Raw genomic sequence first — 16563 nt, 5'->3', positions numbered from 1 at the left:
AAAAAAAAATGAAGGGCCCTACCGGGTTCGAACCGGTGACCTCTTGATCTGCAGTCAAATGCTCTACCACTGAGCTAAGGACCCTTTTGTTCAACTCATGATACATTCATTACAAAAATATTAGGTGCTCATGATAGAACAGAGTAAAATCTATGTGTTTGGCATGGAGATAAAGAGAGTACGAATACGAATATGATTTTTTAAGATCGAATTTGATAATAACTTGACTTCATTCATACGAATATGATTTTTTAAGATCGAATTTGATAATAACTTGACTTCATTCAGTTCCATTTTTATAGAATTATTGTAGAGATTTGGTTGAAACTTTAATAATTGGAATGTGCTTTGTTGACAAACTATCGATCAGTTGAAAAACGACCTTACTAAATGAATTAGCTATAGAAGTTTTGATCTATACAGTTTCATATTGTGTTCACTTACACTACACGGAGGTAGGGTTTAGATTAATTATTTTTCTTGATCATTCGATTTCTTTAATTCTAATAACCTATGTATGATTACAAAATTCAGAAACGGACCTTTTATTCAGATTTAAATGATCAATCACAATAACAAATGCTATAATTGATGTTTCCGTATTTTATTTCTTTTACTCAACCATATAATTGTAAAGAATCTCATTCCAAGTATCCGGTACCCCAGAGAGACACCAGTGGCTGCAGTCACCGGAGGAGTTTCGCCCGCCTAGACCGTAAACCGAAGGATGAGCATCTTTGCGAAGCAACGAAAGCATCGTAATGTCTAGCAATGTCACCGGTTTCGATATTTTCCCGAGTGCTCTCTTCAAAACTCCCACTTCTGCTGGCAATCCTCCTGGATATTTTGTCCCCAAAAGTGGTTCCTTCTGTCCCACGCAACTCTTTGCCGCTGGTTCGCCCCACAGAACTCCTCTGGTAAACAACAAAGCCAACTTTTTAAATACAAGTTTCTTTAGTTGATCATCTTTTTAATCAACAAAATCAACTTACTTGTAATGAGATGGAGAAATTCCTTGAAAAAAGACTCTAGTTTTCTTAGTATTTAAGACGGTATCGACCCATTTCCCCCAAGTCCCAAGCGCAATTTCAAACGCGGCCACACGGTCCATGTCTTTTGTAACGTTAGTCCCTATTTGAATCAAATCCCATCTGCCAAAATTAACAAAACAAATCCAAACTTTGAACATTGCATGTAATTAAGCCAAAAACAAAGCATATTAATTCAGAGTTACTTGAACGTACGGTTGTGCAGGACCTCTCCGACTCCACCAATGCCAAGTATTAAAAATCAATGTATCCATCTCTACCCAATTTTTTCCATCATTGATCGAATCAAGCTTCAAAACTCTCCCAATCTTCTCCCTAACTATATCTACTAGATAAACATTCCTATCAAGCTTCAATTCCAGTCCATACTCCTGCAATTTTCACCACTCCGGTTTAGTTCATCCCGGTTTTCTATTCAACTTGACCAAAACAAGTGTAGATTTGGTAATAACAACTACCTTGAATGTGTAGGTTGATATACTACCTTGTGTGGTTAAAGTATACGTAGAATTTGGAACAGAGGAATGAAGCATACATGCCAACGATTGCCATTGATTTAGACTAAGAGAATCACCAACAAACATAATCTTCTTCCCTTTGTTTTTCTTCAAAAACTGCAATCCATTGAACCTAGAACAAACAATATAAACGGTGGCGTTTTATGTCGGTGGCATGCATTGAAATTAACTTAAGAAACAGGAGGACAGAACCGTCGAAAGATTTGAGTTACTGTCCCCACAAGTGTGGGGGAATTTATGTCTTCTTATGAGGAAGAGTTTGGTGGCTGTCCTAATCTCAATGGCGGCGCGTGTAACTCACGCCGGATCCACCACTTGGCATATATTGTGACAAAAAAAGTTCGTTTTCATCTCGTGCAATTTTGGAGATTCTAAACACCATTCAATTATAGCAAACAACTATATAAATAGCATTCTCTTTTCTCATTGGTTGCTCACTCAAAAGTGCTTTATTTTACAAACACAAAAACAATATCTCTAAACATTTTCAACTTTCTTGAAAAGTAATTATATGAACCAAATCAAGATTTCTTCACACTGCTGAATTATTATTGCGTTTATCTTTCAAATCAAAAAATTGTGGTCCTCCTATAACGCTAATGTAATGTCATATTTCAACAAATAAAAACCGACGAATATATTAAAACAAAATCATGAATCAAAAGTAAAAAAATAAAAATAGTCATATCTATAACGATACCTTGGTTCAATAGCTAGACACCCAAAAAAAAAAGTTTGAAAAGATAAAAATGTATGTAATAAATAAAGAATGGATGATACCTTGCTAATTTGCAGGAAAGAGGCTGCCATCTGAAGGTAGAGTAATCGAGATCTGGCCGTCCATTTCTCTGGCAAGAGAACTCATGTCTTATGAACGGACACGTGGAGGAATTGTAGAGAGGGTAAGAATCGTCCTTCACCCACCGCCCCGTGAACATGTCACATCCTTCTGCTGCTTCGTGAAGCAGGGGAAGAAGAAGAAGAAGAAGAAGCGATAAAACTAATGCAGAGTCATTAGAAATGGCGTTATCCTTTGAACCCATTTCAACACAGACAAGAGAGAGAGAGATATTCAAATACGCAGCTGGTTTTTATACACCCACGCATCTATATATAAAATATATATATAAGTCACATTTGTCATAATAAAGAGAAGGAAGATAAGTTTTTATCAGTCAAATATGTGAAGTTGTGAACTATAGATTTTTGGCAATAAATCTTGAAAACAAATCTCAACATTTCTTTGACCAACAAAAAAAAATCTCAACATTTCTGTGTGCATTTAGAGAGTGTATTCAATCTAATATTTTCAATGATTTGTGTAAAATTTATAAATCATATGCTATTCAATCATAAATTTTAAAAACTCTAATAAAATCTAGTGTTATTGAACTAATGATTTAAAAATCTATCTTAAAATTCACTCTTATTGAAAACAGTTTGTGGATTTGATTCTTTTTAATTCTGAATTATTTGAGAAGACTTCTTTAGTTAAATATATAAAAATCCAAATCTTATAGTTTTAGATAAAATTTGAATAAATTTACAATAAATCACATCAACTTCCCTAAAATCATCAAATTATATAAATTAAAAAGTCAGTAAAACTCAAATCATTACTATTTAATGACGTAGTTTACTAACATTGATTTCCATGATTTTGGATTTTGAAATCCAAGTAATGTAATTTACATATGGTCAACAACTTAAATGAAATGATTTAAGTACGATATTTATGTTTACCAATTACAACTTCACGATCTTTTTTGTTTTTGTTCACCTTCAAATTTGCAAAATGTCGGTTACAAGGTCGATATTTATTTATACCATTTACTTCGAGATCATGCTTAAAATTTTGTTTTCCTTGAAATAACTCGATTTGTTCGGACCATAAAGATTCTGTGAAGAGTTTTCTTTTTGTTTGGTCTATTTAAAAGGATTTTCATTTGCCGGTGCTGCCCCGTGAAAAGCTTGAGGACCTATAAATTCATATTTAATCATTCATTCCTTATAATTTAATTGTAATTTTCTAAACGACAATATAGATAAACCTATTAAACTTTAAACTATTACAAGCCAAATTATTGTCCATGGAAACAGATGTTAACAGACCAACAATTTATTCGGTAGCACTTATATAATCTAACATAATTATTCTGGTTTCATGAAACGTATTAAATTATTAATAGGATGGTTGACTAAACAATCATATTAAGGGGACAATAATGCCGTTATCGGTGCAATTAATATTTCAAAATAATTTAAAAATTTTTGAAAATGTTTTTAAAAAGAAATCATATTCACAAATCTTAAATAAAAATTTCTAGAAGTTACGGAATCCTATAGTCATATATTTTTTTATTTTATCGTTGCAATTTCAAGGGGGTTCTGCATTACAATTCTAGATCATAGTAAAGCTCTAGTGTCCAAATAAGCCGAGTGAAATTTAATTTTCGCCTTTGTATGAAATTTTGTAAATCACAATATGATTTCATTTAAGAAAGTAAAAGCCAAATCATACGTCAAACAAATAAAAAAGAAGTTAAAAGAACCTAACAACAAAATATTATCTCATCTAAATTGTTTTGGACCTTTTGATTCTCTTAAGATAAATATTCTCATTTTCTGTTTCATGTAACGTAATCTTCCAATTGTCTTAAATAGAATAATCATAAATAAAAAAACTTTACAAAAAGCAAAATACAAAACGTCATAATAACATAACTCCATAATTTTCTTTCTTTTTGGCAAAAACGTTATCCTTAATTAAGTTCTAGTGTTCCAATAGGCAGAGTCGAGCTTAACAGGGTAAAGATCGTTGGCGTTGGCGGTTGACGTAGAAGACGACGTGAAAGGTCCATCGGTAGTTGTCGTGTTCGTTATCTCCTCCTCACCTATCGTGGCGTAATGCCTTTTCATCGCTCTCACACTCTCTTCGTCCTTTTCATTGTTGACCGAAGCTTCAAGAAGTTTCTCAACATTCACCGTTGAATGGCCTTCGAGCATACTCACCACCGTCGACATCGAAGGTCTATCCCCTGGAGCTGGACTGGTACAGAGCATCCCTATCTGAATCATCATCAATGCTTCTTGTTTGTTGTAATCTGTTCCTAGCCTTGGATCTACTACTTCAAGTAGAGTGTTTTGTTCCCTTAAAACGTGCACCTGCGAAAGAAATTGAGATTCAGATCCATAATTTAGGGTTTAAGGGGTTTAGGTTTAGGTTTTAGGCTTTTTGAGGTGTGAAGTGATGATTTACCCAGTCAAGAAGGTAGAAGGTATCAGCTTTAGATCGTGAGCTCGTGTTGCTCTTTCCGTGAACGATTTCTAGGGCCACAACGCCAAAACTGTAGACGTCGGCTTTATCTGTCAAATGGCCTCTCATGGCGTATTCTGGAGCCATGTATCCACTACAGACAAAAAAAAGTTTGTTTTTGGTTATATGAAATCTCAGAGTTGAAACTTCTTGTTTGTGATTGATTGGTTGTTTGACTCACTATGTTCCAGCGACTCGTGTGCTGATGTGTGTGTTTTCTTCTTCATCAAGCTTAGCAAGCCCAAAATCTGAAATCTTTGGGTTTAGTTCCTTATCCAGCAAGACATTAGTGGCTTTGATGTCTCTGTGTACGATCTTGAGTCTTGATTCCTCGTGGAGATAAGCTAATCCTCTCGCTATTCCAACACAAATCTTCTGCCTCATTGGCCAATTTAGTGGTATCTGAGTCTCTTGAGGTCCTTTAAATTGATAGGAACAAAAACATTGCTATTGAGCAAAACAACAATTGGGTTGGATAGAATATTTTAAGCTGTAAGGTGTTTTAAAAGGAATGACTAACCGAAAAGAGCTCGCGCGAGACTGTTGTTCTCCAAGTACTCGTAAACTAGCAGGAGCTGATCACCTTCAACGCAACATCCATATAGTTTAACCAAATGTGGATGCTGCAGAGCCGAAATCATAGCAATCTCGTTTAAGAATTCTCGATTCCCTTGTTTTGATTTTGCCGATAGCTGCTTCACCGCGATTACAGTTCCATCAGTCATTATTCCCTGTAATCAAAACAATTAACAAACCTTAAAGATCATATATCTTTTATCTTTTGTCTCTCATAACAATGTCATTTCACAGTATAATGCTAACCTTGTGTACAGGACCAAAACCACCTTCTCCGATCTTGTTTGCAGGATCAAAGTTATCCGTGGCAACTTTGATTTGCCTCAAGGAGAACGAACTGATCTGGAAATCTAAGTTCTTGAAATCTGAGGTGAAGAAACACAGCTGAGTTAGAAAGATACAAAGAGACAGAACTCAAAAGGAATTGGAATGTTGAAATACTATTTAAGCAACTCAAACTATGTACCTTTTTCCATCTGACTCTTGGGTCTTAAGCAGCCTCTCCACCATAATATACCGCCGATTAAAAGCACAAGAAACACCGTAGAAGCGATTACACTACCAACCACTGTACCAACAGAACTTCCACCACCAGTTCCAGTGCCCGGTTCCTTTGGTGGAATAAAATCTAGAAAGCAAGACCATGGGAGTAAAGTCAAGAGACAAAAACACTCAAACAAAGGAGAAGTCTCTCGTAAATAGTTTGAGGTTTAGCAAAGTTTACCTGGATCTACCGATACAGCAGATATGAGAGGACCATAGACACCTCTCACAGGAATAGCTTGAGTTCCTTTCCCAGCCCACTGCAATCTTATTTCCAGTTTCCCATTTGTAACCATGACAGGAAATTTCTTAACAACAGCTTTTCCCACACCTTTTGCTTCATCAACGATATTGAAATCTTTCACTTCACGTTTACCCTGCAATATTATCACACCAGCCAATTGATTCAGCTATACAATCTTTCTGACAATCAAGAAACAAGATCAATTAAATTACCTGAACGTATATGTCGAAGTATCGTCTTCCCAAATTGCTATACATGTTCTTTTCATTGAACATAATTTCAGCGAAATGAAGATTAACCGTATAGTTTCCTTTTCCAAGACACAATGCCTGGTAAGTGAGGGAGATAGCCGAGAGACGCGCTTGTGTGTAAAGCCTAAAATCTATGCTAGAATTTGTTATCTTAAGCTCTGATGAATTCGACCATTTTGATTTTCCATTGTTAGTCCGATCATCATCCAAGAAGTTTCCCGTGTTGCTAGAAACCCACCCGTTTTTACTATCATAGTAACCCGGTGTATCCCATGTGTCAGCATCATACTTAGTCTCATTGCTTGTTATTTCATTACCACCACAGTTTATATGAAGGCCGTAGAAAGCTGAGAACAAATGATTGGTAACCGAAGATAAATCAGATACGCAGGTAGGTATTAAGCGATATGGTTCTGTAATGTATTATATATATATATATAGCTTCAGAGGCTTACTTTTAGGACAGGTATATTTACTCAGACACGAAACATTTGAGCTGTAGGTAAACATAACGTAACATCAATATTATAGTGAGTGTTGTATAAATCCAGAGCTTTCGAAATGTTATGAGAAGTAGAAAAGACTTACGAGTTATTTGCCACTAAAGGGCTTGTGCTTGAAAACGTGTTCCTGCAAATAAACGGAACCAAGAAACCATAAGCTTTATAGCGAATTTTGAAGGCATGACAAGTTTAATCGTTTATTGTTCTTCTTACACGGATTTTTGTTGACATTCTTCGGTTTTATCTTTGGAGAAGTTATTGTAAGTAATATCACTGCCAAAAACGATACAACAACCAAAGAAAACGTTAGTTATACTGTTTTCATTACAAAGAAATGTAATATACATATAAGTGAAGAACACTCACATCGTGTCTCCTTGGTCTACCATCCAACTTGGTACTTGTCCATTTAACATGTTACTTGTAAAGTATCTGCGCGATTGGAAAACAAATTTCAGCTCAGTTTAATATTACTCCATATAAAGCTTTTTTCTTGAAACAGAAGAAAGAAGAGAAGAAAAGAGCATCATACATGAAATCTACATCTGAAAGACCGGAATATGTGGCTGGGATTGGTCCACTCAGTTTGTTAAAGCTAAGATCTCTGCACAACGAGTCTCATAATGTCAGCTTAAATTCTTTTCCATCTTCGACAAATTGGTTTCATGCTTGCCGAAGAAAAAAAGAGATTACTTACAGATTCTTTAATTTTCTATTCTGTCCAAGATACGCAGGTAAGTCTCCTGTAAGGTTACAGTTCCTAAGAATCCTGCAACGAACAACGAGTATAAACAGAAGTTAGCTAGTTGAAGGTGGAAGAAACCAATACCAAACTCGTCTATTCTGAGTCTCAAACTCACAAATACTTCATCGATGTCATGTTTCTTAGTGGCGGAAATGGAGATTCAGGTCCACTCAAGTCAGTGATTCTCCTACAAAATTTCATATTTGGAATAGAGTAAATATACATTGTTGAAGGTAAGTCAGCCCATGAGAGGCGAAAATAACGAATCACCACACGCAAAATTCGTGTACATACAAGTCTGTCAAGGTTCCCAGAAGACCAATGGCACTAGGAATCGGTCCAACTAAACCACTTGCTTGAATAACCCTGATTAAAGAAGCAAAGCAAACATTAATTTCAATATTTTAAAGTAACCAATACGGATATGAAAATGAAAAAATCTCATTGAGCTGAAAGGGTCGCTTACAGTTTCTCTAGTCCTTTCCAGTTCTGGATGAAATCTGGTATAGCACCAGTGAACTGGTTGTCACTAATACGTCTATAAACCAAGACGAAGATACATATAAAGAAAAAGTCAGAAATCTTCGGCAACACATATGTTCCACGGATCAAATAAGAACACAGGAATACTTACAAATCAGTCAACGTAGTAAGTTTGGCGAATGTACTTGGGATTTCCCCGCTCAAGTTATTCGAGCTAAGTAACCTAAAAAGGGTAAACATAGTCTCAACACCAGCCAGCAAAGACCAATAACTAATTGTTAACAGAAGAAAAAAGGAACAGTTTGGAAGAAATTGGAACAAATATTCATACAGTCTTTTAAGGTTTGGTAGATTCCCGAGCTCTGGAGGTATCTTCCCTGAGAGTTGGTTGTATTCCAAGACACTAAAAACCAAATGTTCCAGGAAATTAAAGATAGAAAGAAAACAAAAAAACAAACTTTGAGAAACATAATTGAAGATCGAGATCAAAGAAGTGTACTTACAGACCAGAAAGGGTTGTAAGGTTTCCAAGTTCTTTTGGGATTGAACCACTTATCCGGTTTCCAAGTAGTGAGCTGCATTTTCATCATCCCAACAAACAAACATACTCAAATCAATCTATATTTATACATATATATCAAATCAATGAGTCTATATCTAATTATCTATACGTACATGTTTAGAAGTGATGAGGCTCCCCATTCGGGAGGAATGGAACCGTTGAGATAGTTTCTAGTCAGATCACTGAAGATAAAAGAATAGTTAATGAGAGATACTAAGAGTGGCAGCAGATGTTGTAATAATAGTAACATTGGTGAGTGAATCTTCTGCTTACAGCTCTTGCAAGAAAGGAAGTCCTGAAAGATCTGTAGGAAGAGATCCTTGAAGGTCTTGTGCCTTGAGAACTCTGTTTCAATATTACGAGGGAAAGAAAAAAAACAGAACGAGTTTTTAAAAAACGGTCTTCGAAATTATAGGCCCATTATGTTTTCGACCCAACACGAAAGTAAAAAAAAAAAAAAGAAGTAAAAGTCGACTAGTTTTTACTTTTTAAATTCACGGACTCGTCAAAAACGACCAAAACAAGATTCACGGACGCGTCAGAAAAAGGTCAATAGCGACGGCGTTAATAAATTGTCCACGTTCAAGCATCTAAACCTACTTTATTAAATTAAAAACAAGTGGGTTTAACAGTACTTCAATAATTTGATGGTAACACGCTTTGGAAAATGAGACCAAGATTTTTTTTATTTTTTTCCATTAATAATATAATTGAATTTCTTCAATATTTAAAACTAGATATTAATGATAATTTTGACAAAGAAAAGATAGGATGTTGAAAAAGAGAGAAGAACGCACATGTTGGTGACGTGGCAGATGACGGAGGAGCAGTTACAAGTAACGGCGTCTTCGAATCCCTTAGCGGCGTTAGGATTCCTCCATCCGCCTTCAGACAAGGTTTCGTCACATGGATCCACACTGAAATTCCAATTACTCTTCTTCAACGCCGTCGCGACGCTTTGTAAAGCATCCACTGCCAATTTCAAAAATTGTCGATTGGACCAAATCATTACACCGAATCAAACATATACGTACAAAGACATAAACTTTTGTATAAGTTGGTACCTTCTTCTTTTGGTAATGTTGCAGAGGATACGAAATCGGAGAAGAGGATAAGAGAGACGATGAAGTAGTAAGTGAATAGAAGTTGTCGATTTAACGACATTTTAACATTTAGGGTTTGAGAAGATCTGAAGTCGGAGAACTCTTATTTAGTTTCAAGATTTTTATTGTTGTGTGTGAGAAAGAAGAGAGATTTGGTGAGAGTGAAGTCAGAAGCGATGTTTAATTATGTGACGAATGGGGAAGAAGAAGAGAGACTCATGAAGACATTTCGAAAAGGAGAGGAGATAAGTAAGTCAACATTATTAAAACAAAAGAGAATATTTTTTTTATTTTATTTTGGTCTTTTCTATTGTTTTAATAAAGAAGATATGAATTTTAATTTGCTACTTGCATGAACAAACATAGTGGGCCAGGTTGAGAAAAAGAAAAACAAAGAGGGCCAGCGAATTGTGTTGTCCATCGAAATAATTCATAGATCTGTTAAGGAAAAAAACCAAGTAGATAACTATAATTGATTCGAACGAAATAATTGATGTTTTCTTTTCCAGAAATATATGAAACAAATAACTGAATTATTTAGTTTTCATCAAGTCATGAGATTATTGTTACAATAAAAGGATAGATAAGTATATATTGATTGTTTTGTTTTTGTTTGGTAGCTTTGTTAAAAGGATAATAGCTTTTATATAATGACTAATTTAATTTAGTCAAAATTGATCTACACTGGTTATGGTACGGCATATATATATATATATATATATATATATATATGGGGATATATAATATAAGATCGTTAGGTTTTGTTTTCTATAACTGAATCGTGTGTGACATTATCAACATTTAAAACCATTTCTATTATAGTTGTTTTTAAGTTGTGAACCATTTCTATATGTTTACTTGGTGGGATTTATGGCATGATCGATGTTCGTAAAATTATTGTAAGTCAATTGTATAACGTCATCGATACTAGATCAATAGAGTCATCGACCGAAGGAAATTAATAATTAACGCAGCAAGTTCCAGGCTGGACCCTAATTTTTCTTTCCCGCACATTAATAACTTTTAAGAATTCTTTTAGCAAACAAATAAAAGTACGTGGTCGTGATTAGTGTGTTTCTGGCTTTAGGTAAGTAGGTACGTACGTACGTAGAAAAAAGTAGTAAAGTTTGTTTGATACCTTGATTACATGTATTAATGTAAGACCCCGTAATTTGACGTGGATATAGGAATTTTCTTTTGATTATTTCAATCCTAAAAAGTATAGGGAAACAAATAATGATAAGATATCAACTTGAATGATGAGCTAATACTAATTAACGGGTAGAGTTTTAACTTTTAGTTTACAGAAGAATGTTGACGTTGTTTTTAAGGGATATTAATGTGGTTGTTGTTTAAAGGTTTTTTTACACTCAACTCAAGCGAACGGGGCAACAAATTTTTATACAAAAATATTGTGTATGTTAAATAGAAAGATGAGAAGGAGACTCAGAAAATCTAAACACAGTTTATGTAGTTATTTGCGTCAACTGTTCTAAAACGTACGAGCAAATATATGTTAATACAAGTTGTTTTGGAACGTGAAAAGTTTGTCTATTCGAATTTCGTTTCTTTTTTCAATTTCCTTTTGGTTTGTCTACTTCTTCTAGAATTTGTAAGAGAGGAAATTTCTAATCGGGTTTCGTTTATATAACTCTTCCAAATACTAATATTTAACTCTTGCACAGAATATTGTCCTCGCCGTATCGTCGCTGGTGGACTTTATCCTACTGATTCTTATGAAGTCATGCTGATTGTTTTCTAGTCCCGTAGTTATTTTTGAAATCTGAATTTATTTCATAATGTTTTAAAAAATCGCGTATCATAGTAATAGAGACAATGTTAGATTTGTTATCACATTTGCCAATTATACTTTTTCTTCTATACTTCCTAGTCATCCTTATTAATTCTTTGAACTTAAACATTAACTTTGGATCAAAGAACGAATCTCGAAGACAATTCAAAGCCACTCTTATTAGACTCGAGACAGATTTTGATAAACCACTGAATAATTTTGATAGTTAACAATTATATGAAAAGTCGTCAAATTATTCAGTGGGACCTTTAATCAATTCAAAAGAATATCACTTTCTAACCTAACAATTTCTCAATAAGCATCGGGTCCACTAATTATTTCATATTATAATAGTGTATTAGTATGTACAAATTTGGAAAACGTTCCACGATATTTCTTCTACCAGTTATCACATTATCGCATATATATAACCCAAAATCCGGAAAATGTAGTAGTTTCAGAAGGTCAAACATGGTCAAATTGGAATAAACAAAAAGAAAAAGGAGGTTTGCAATTAATGTCGTGTACCAACTTTAATATAATTTGTAACGCTAGTCTTTATGGACCTACGACTACGATCCAACTATAAGTGTCAGAGACCCACACTAGTCACATATAAATAACATAATGTAGTTTCTTTTCCAAACTTTAAACCAAGACAAAAACGAAAACAATAACATGTAAATTGTGAAACTGTAATCTTTACGTGGTGAAAATATTTGCTGGAATTACAGAGACTGTCTTGTGGGTTAATTGAGTAAACTACCATATACAAAAGTGACCGAGGGATAAAAGCAGTCTGTTCAAACATATATATGTACATGACGACTAAATGGACAGAGTTTTTTTTCTCCTATGTTATATTGGAAAGATTCAGAACTCGAAAGCGTTATTAAGCTGGATAGAGAAAGAAGGCTGGCCAATACTTGCAAGTGGAGTATCAGCTCTAACAACTATTCCCGTGCGTCCAATGTTTCCATTCCATTTCGACCGACCAAACTGCAGTTTTCGATAGAGAACAAGTTATGGTCACAAGAGAGAAGAGACGGTCAGGTTTGAGAGAACCAAAATATAAGAAGTTTTGCTTACAGCTACAGAGGCAAATGCTGAAGGATGTGCATTGAGTGCGTAGCCACATATCAGATTCAAGTCATCGCTCAACGAGTGAATAACTTCTGCCTTAATCCCGGGATTGCTTCCACCGAATGTGGGACATACACTGTTCCGGTTTATGAATTATGTAAGTAAAACAAATTCTTTACCAGTTGAGAGGGAGATGGGGTTAGAGGAAGCTGTTTTACCTGACTTGAATTGTCGGTTTCATCAGTAGTCCGGATCTACGCCAAGCCAAGGGTTGAGAAAGATCCAACCCAAATGATTTATCAGGCCAATGTACCATTGGTGTGATTCGGGTTCCACATTTATTCTGTTCCACAAACAAAAAGATTTCAAAAATCACATTTAAGTTTCATGAGAATAAGCTCCACACTGATCATGACAAGTTCCTATCGGTATCTAACCTTACAAGAGTAACTAAATCTCATGTCGCCTGGATATTGACCCTGTGCTTGAAGAAGACCACCACAAAAAGGCACAAAAGCACTTGTCGTCAGTCCTTCGCCAGATACATATGTCAATTGCCCGTTTGGAAATTGCAAATCCATAAATGACTGTCCAAAGCACATAGATGACAAGTTCAGGGAATCAGTTCCATAGAAGTGAGAACACAATAGCAGCTTTACGGGAAAGAGCGGCTTACGCAAGCTAAAGGATTGAGAGAGAGCATTGACATCATAAGCCACCTCCGATGCTTTGACCATATAGCTGGACAGAGTGAATGCATACCTTTCTGCAACGAAAATTAGCAGAGTTACATGAGTTTTGGGATAGAAGAATTCTAAAAGGACATAAAACTCATTGAAGTGGGCAAAGTTTTGTAAGCATACCTTCCTATCATATCCATACCAGAGCAAGTGCTGTTTTGATAAGTGTAACGGTAAAAGAAGAGTTGAATCGCGTAGAAAGAGAAGTGGTCCAAGTTGGAGAAGAAAGAGAGACGAATTTCCATCGCTTGCAGTAGAACTCGAATGTGAAGCTTCTACCCTCCAGAGATCTCCTCTGGCTGCCAATGAATGTTCCATACCATTTGTCCTACTGTCATAACTTGATGACGTATCAATTGTTCCCTGCATTCCCCGAGAAATATACTGTTACTAGATCAACAAGCAGACAGAGAACAAACACACAAAAAAACAACTTTCAGTCTCCCAAAAACACACAGCACATTAGGCTTATCATTGTCTATCTTGCTTCGAAACATCAGTAGTTTCTTCTGGATTCACAGTTACCACTAGGCACTAGCCTAATGCTAGTCTTGCCGGATCAGGATCAAACTAGCATCTATATTTCCAAAAAAATTACATTCTCATTCTCTATAAACTATCTTACATTGCAATTCAATCTAGATACATCCCTGCAGTAATGCCAAACTTGAAGGCAAGTCACTTAGACTGCTATAAAATTCCCAGAAAGCAGAAAAAATCAGGTGAAACACAGAAGAAGAGGAACCAAAAAAATCAGTTACCTTTGATCTTCCAAGCAATCCAGCAGCTCTAAGATAGGAATCTGCAACTTCCTCCTCAGACATAGTAACAGAAGCAGTATCATCTGTCTTAGAAAACCCTGAGTCCCTCAACCGTTCTGTAGCCATTCCCAAATCCCCTTTTGTGATCACATAAGCTCTATGGCTCCTTGTACTCTTATCACCATCCACAGAGACAACAAGCTTGTTATTATCCTCGTGTAAGAACGGTATAGGCAACCTCCTGAAGAACTGTTGGACCATCACATTCAACCCAGCACCAAAGTCAACACCAGCTTGACCTATCTTATTCCCAATATCGAGAATCGCTGTGACACCGTTGATTGGTTGGTTGATACTAAACCTAGAATCCTTAATAACACTGAAATGTTGAGTTGGGAACTCGAGATCGAACAGTTTCGCCTTGTGAAGATGATGGTGATTCGGCGGCCATGGAAACGAAGGTGGGTTTATATGAATCAAACCCGTAAATCCTTGAGCAAGTCGATCAGCTAAGTCTTGTCCATGTCGTTGAACCTCTTCCCAAGCTTCTAAAGATCTCTCCATAGACATCTTTATCTTTCCTAGTCAATTCAAATCCTCATGCGAATCAAAACACCGAAAGCTCGGAAATTTATCAGTGAAATCGAGCTATGAAACCTGAGAAAAGAAAAAGGTTTAAGTTTTAGCTAGGATCGAAGCTAAAAAACCACTCAATTGGAACCTGTGAAACAAACCCAGAAGCTTGAATTAATAAACTGAGAGAAAGAGTTAGAAAAGTTACGGATTTGGGATTATCCACCCGGAAGTCAAAATTAGGGTTTGACGACGCTCAATAGAAACTCGAAGACGAAAAGATCGGAAATATTGGAATTAAAGTAATCGAAGCGTTAGGGGCATGGCCATGGAACCAAGGGAAATGAAGTAGAAAGAGAAGAGCTGAGAAGAAGGCAGGCACACAGAGATTAACCTTACCAGTTACCGCCACTTTGAAAGCAATACCTTTGGCTCTTGATAATGGGCCTCTTTCTCACGCCACCATTTTATCTAATTTTAACCAATAAATTATGGGTTTCTTTTGTTTGTTTAAGTTCCTTAAAAATCAAATATATATATCCACACAAAAAAAAACTCTTGAATTCTCTGAGCTAAGCTAACTAAGAGAGCCTGAGGGTGACGATAAAGATCGATTAAGTTTGGCTTACCTTACGTATCGGTTAACTGTGGTTGATAAAACGTGTTGATGTGTTAATAAGTTACATCATTTTGGATAAAAATTTTGTTTTAGAAGTTTTAAATAATGTTCAGATGCTTTGAGAATTTCGTGTATGGTTCTAAAAAGCGAAAAAGAAAATCGAGAACCGATTTGTGTATGTATCGTTCTTTCGCAGGAATGAATGATGCAAACAACTTAAATGGGCCCGTTTATTAAAAGGCCTTTAGCTTTGATTCTCCGTGAGCCTATTATATTTTGTCTCAACGCGCACACTACATTATTGACAACGTATATGCCCAATTTAATATCTTGCAAAATGAGAATCATATTGAAGACAGAATGCAACTAAGGTATTAAACAGCAGTAGTAGATTATTTAACTACTAATCGATCGGTACGTATATAACCTAAAGGTAACACTGTAAAGTGTATAAATATGTTCATCGACATTCGTATAAAACTATATATATAAAATTGTCACCTGGTAGCGACGGATAAAAGGGAGAATAAGTTAATTTTCTTATTTTATACATTAATCCTATTTGCATGGCACTAATTTATCACACCAACCACATAATTCTCCAGGGGAGTTTTAGTTGGTGCTGTAAGTACTCCCGCCTTAATCAAATCTTCTTTTGCAATAGTAATAAAATTCTTGATAACGTATAATATTATTATAAAAGATTTGACTAATGATTGTTCCTTGTTCTTCTAATTACTACTATAAGAGGCGATAATATATATAAAAGCAGATTTTGCCAAAGATTCCACTAAGTTATTAATTATATAACGTAAATGTTATTAGGCTTGATTCTTAAACCTCACCATCATATATAAAATAATAATTATATATATGAAATAGCTTAATAACATTTACGTTAAGCATAGTAATTCGTATCTTCTTATCAAATCGTATCGCCATCTCCTATGAGGTTTTCCCTCTTTGTGGGACTTGTGTGAGATTGGATCCGGAACACACAAATCTAAACTCGATTGTGTGTTTTCCCTTTCTGCGCCCGCCACTTCTCTTCTCCAATAGCTGGTCATCGTGGTAGAGATATTCGAAAATGCGAGTAAGGCAG

General features: G+C 35.4%; 3 protein-coding genes and 1 non-coding gene across 9 annotated transcripts; all 4 read right to left on the bottom strand.

Annotated features, from left to right (window-relative positions):
• Positions 1-12: 12 nt before the first annotated feature.
• Positions 13-84, bottom strand: AT3G14855. Its single transcript has one exon. It is a non-coding gene; the product is annotated as a tRNA-Cys (tRNA).
• Positions 85-439: 355 nt separating this feature from the next.
• On the bottom strand, positions 440-2799 carry TBL41 (TRICHOME BIREFRINGENCE-LIKE 41). Of its 2 annotated transcripts, NM_202585.3 has the most exons (5): positions 2348-2799; positions 1508-1679; positions 1245-1420; positions 993-1151; positions 440-914 (listed from the first exon to the last, which is right to left on the bottom strand). In NM_202585.3, exons 1-5 carry the CDS (start codon positions 2608-2610, stop codon positions 614-616), a joined length of 1071 nt encoding a protein of 356 aa, NP_974314.2. In that variant the 5' UTR covers positions 2611-2799; the 3' UTR covers positions 440-613. The 2 variants fall into 2 exon arrangements, with proteins under 2 accessions (NP_974314.2, NP_188103.2); NM_112347.4 differs by lacking the exon at positions 2348-2799 and having other exon boundaries at positions 532-914; positions 1508-2284.
• A 1316-nt stretch (positions 2800-4115) lies between these two features.
• On the bottom strand, positions 4116-10217 carry AT3G14840 (Leucine-rich repeat transmembrane protein kinase). Of its 2 annotated transcripts, NM_112345.7 has the most exons (24): positions 9855-10217; positions 9588-9762; positions 9064-9135; positions 8904-8972; positions 8732-8803; positions 8560-8631; positions 8380-8451; positions 8212-8283; positions 8040-8111; positions 7861-7932; positions 7698-7769; positions 7533-7604; positions 7367-7432; positions 7214-7273; positions 7086-7127; positions 6953-6993; positions 6459-6844; positions 6184-6379; positions 5926-6087; positions 5706-5824; positions 5404-5614; positions 5065-5302; positions 4827-4977; positions 4116-4732 (listed from the first exon to the last, which is right to left on the bottom strand). In NM_112345.7, the coding sequence occupies exons 1-24, from the start codon at positions 9952-9954 to the stop codon at positions 4334-4336; spliced, it is 3063 nt and encodes a 1020-aa protein (NP_188102.5). In that variant the 5' UTR covers positions 9955-10217; the 3' UTR covers positions 4116-4333. The 2 variants fall into 2 exon arrangements, with proteins under 2 accessions (NP_188102.5, NP_566494.1); NM_112346.4 differs by lacking the exons at positions 4116-4732; positions 4827-4977; positions 5065-5302; ... (16 more) ...; positions 8732-8803; positions 8904-8972 and having other exon boundaries at positions 9112-9762; positions 9855-10118.
• A 2147-nt stretch (positions 10218-12364) lies between these two features.
• Positions 12365-15637, bottom strand: AT3G14830 (epstein-barr nuclear antigen). 4 transcript variants are annotated; one of them, NM_001338137.1, is made up of 9 exons: positions 15472-15637; positions 15051-15313; positions 14270-14926; positions 13632-13871; positions 13445-13534; positions 13206-13355; positions 12987-13111; positions 12775-12904; positions 12368-12684 (listed from the first exon to the last, which is right to left on the bottom strand). In NM_001338137.1, the coding sequence occupies exons 3-9, from the start codon at positions 14837-14839 to the stop codon at positions 12559-12561; spliced, it is 1431 nt and encodes a 476-aa protein (NP_001319554.1). In that variant the 5' UTR covers positions 14840-14926; positions 15051-15313; positions 15472-15637; the 3' UTR covers positions 12368-12558. The 4 variants fall into 4 exon arrangements, with proteins under 4 accessions (NP_001030695.1, NP_001319554.1, NP_001319555.1 ...); NM_001338138.1 differs by having other exon boundaries at positions 14270-15313; NM_112344.5 differs by having other exon boundaries at positions 15051-15623.
• Between the last annotated feature and the right edge of the window lie 926 nt (positions 15638-16563).

This window comes from Arabidopsis thaliana, chromosome 3 (genome assembly GCF_000001735.4).
Source record: "Arabidopsis thaliana chromosome 3, partial sequence".
Taxonomy (NCBI): domain Eukaryota; kingdom Viridiplantae; phylum Streptophyta; class Magnoliopsida; order Brassicales; family Brassicaceae; genus Arabidopsis; species Arabidopsis thaliana.
The sequence above is the reverse complement of the archived record's forward strand: the minus strand, read 5'-3'. Positions and strand labels throughout refer to the sequence as shown.

Coding starts and splice junctions, on each gene's coding strand:
- TBL41 (NM_202585.3), bottom strand. CDS start 2,610: ATGGGTTCAAAGGATAACGCCATTTCTAATGACTCTGCATTAGTTTTA. Junction 1,152..1,244: donor CGGAGAGGTCCTGCACAACC/GTACGTTCAAGT, acceptor TAATTTTGGCAG/ATGGGATTTGATTCAAATAG. Junction 915..992: donor ATTTCTCCATCTCATTACAA/GTAAGTTGATTT, acceptor GTTGTTTACCAG/AGGAGTTCTGTGGGGCGAAC.
- AT3G14840 (NM_112345.7), bottom strand. CDS start 9,954: ATGTCGTTAAATCGACAACTTCTATTCACTTACTACTTCATCGTCTCT. Junction 8,804..8,903: donor GCCTCATCACTTCTAAACAT/GTACGTATAGAT, acceptor ATGAAAATGCAG/CTCACTACTTGGAAACCGGA. Junction 8,284..8,379: donor CTTACTACGTTGACTGATTT/GTAAGTATTCCT, acceptor CTTGGTTTATAG/ACGTATTAGTGACAACCAGT.
- AT3G14830 (NM_001338138.1), bottom strand. CDS start 14,839: ATGTCTATGGAGAGATCTTTAGAAGCTTGGGAAGAGGTTCAACGACAT. Junction 13,356..13,444: donor CTCTCAATCCTTTAGCTTGC/GTAAGCCGCTCT, acceptor TGCTTTGGACAG/TCATTTATGGATTTGCAATT. Junction 12,685..12,774: donor CAGCATTTGCCTCTGTAGCT/GTAAGCAAAACT, acceptor CGAAAACTGCAG/TTTGGTCGGTCGAAATGGAA.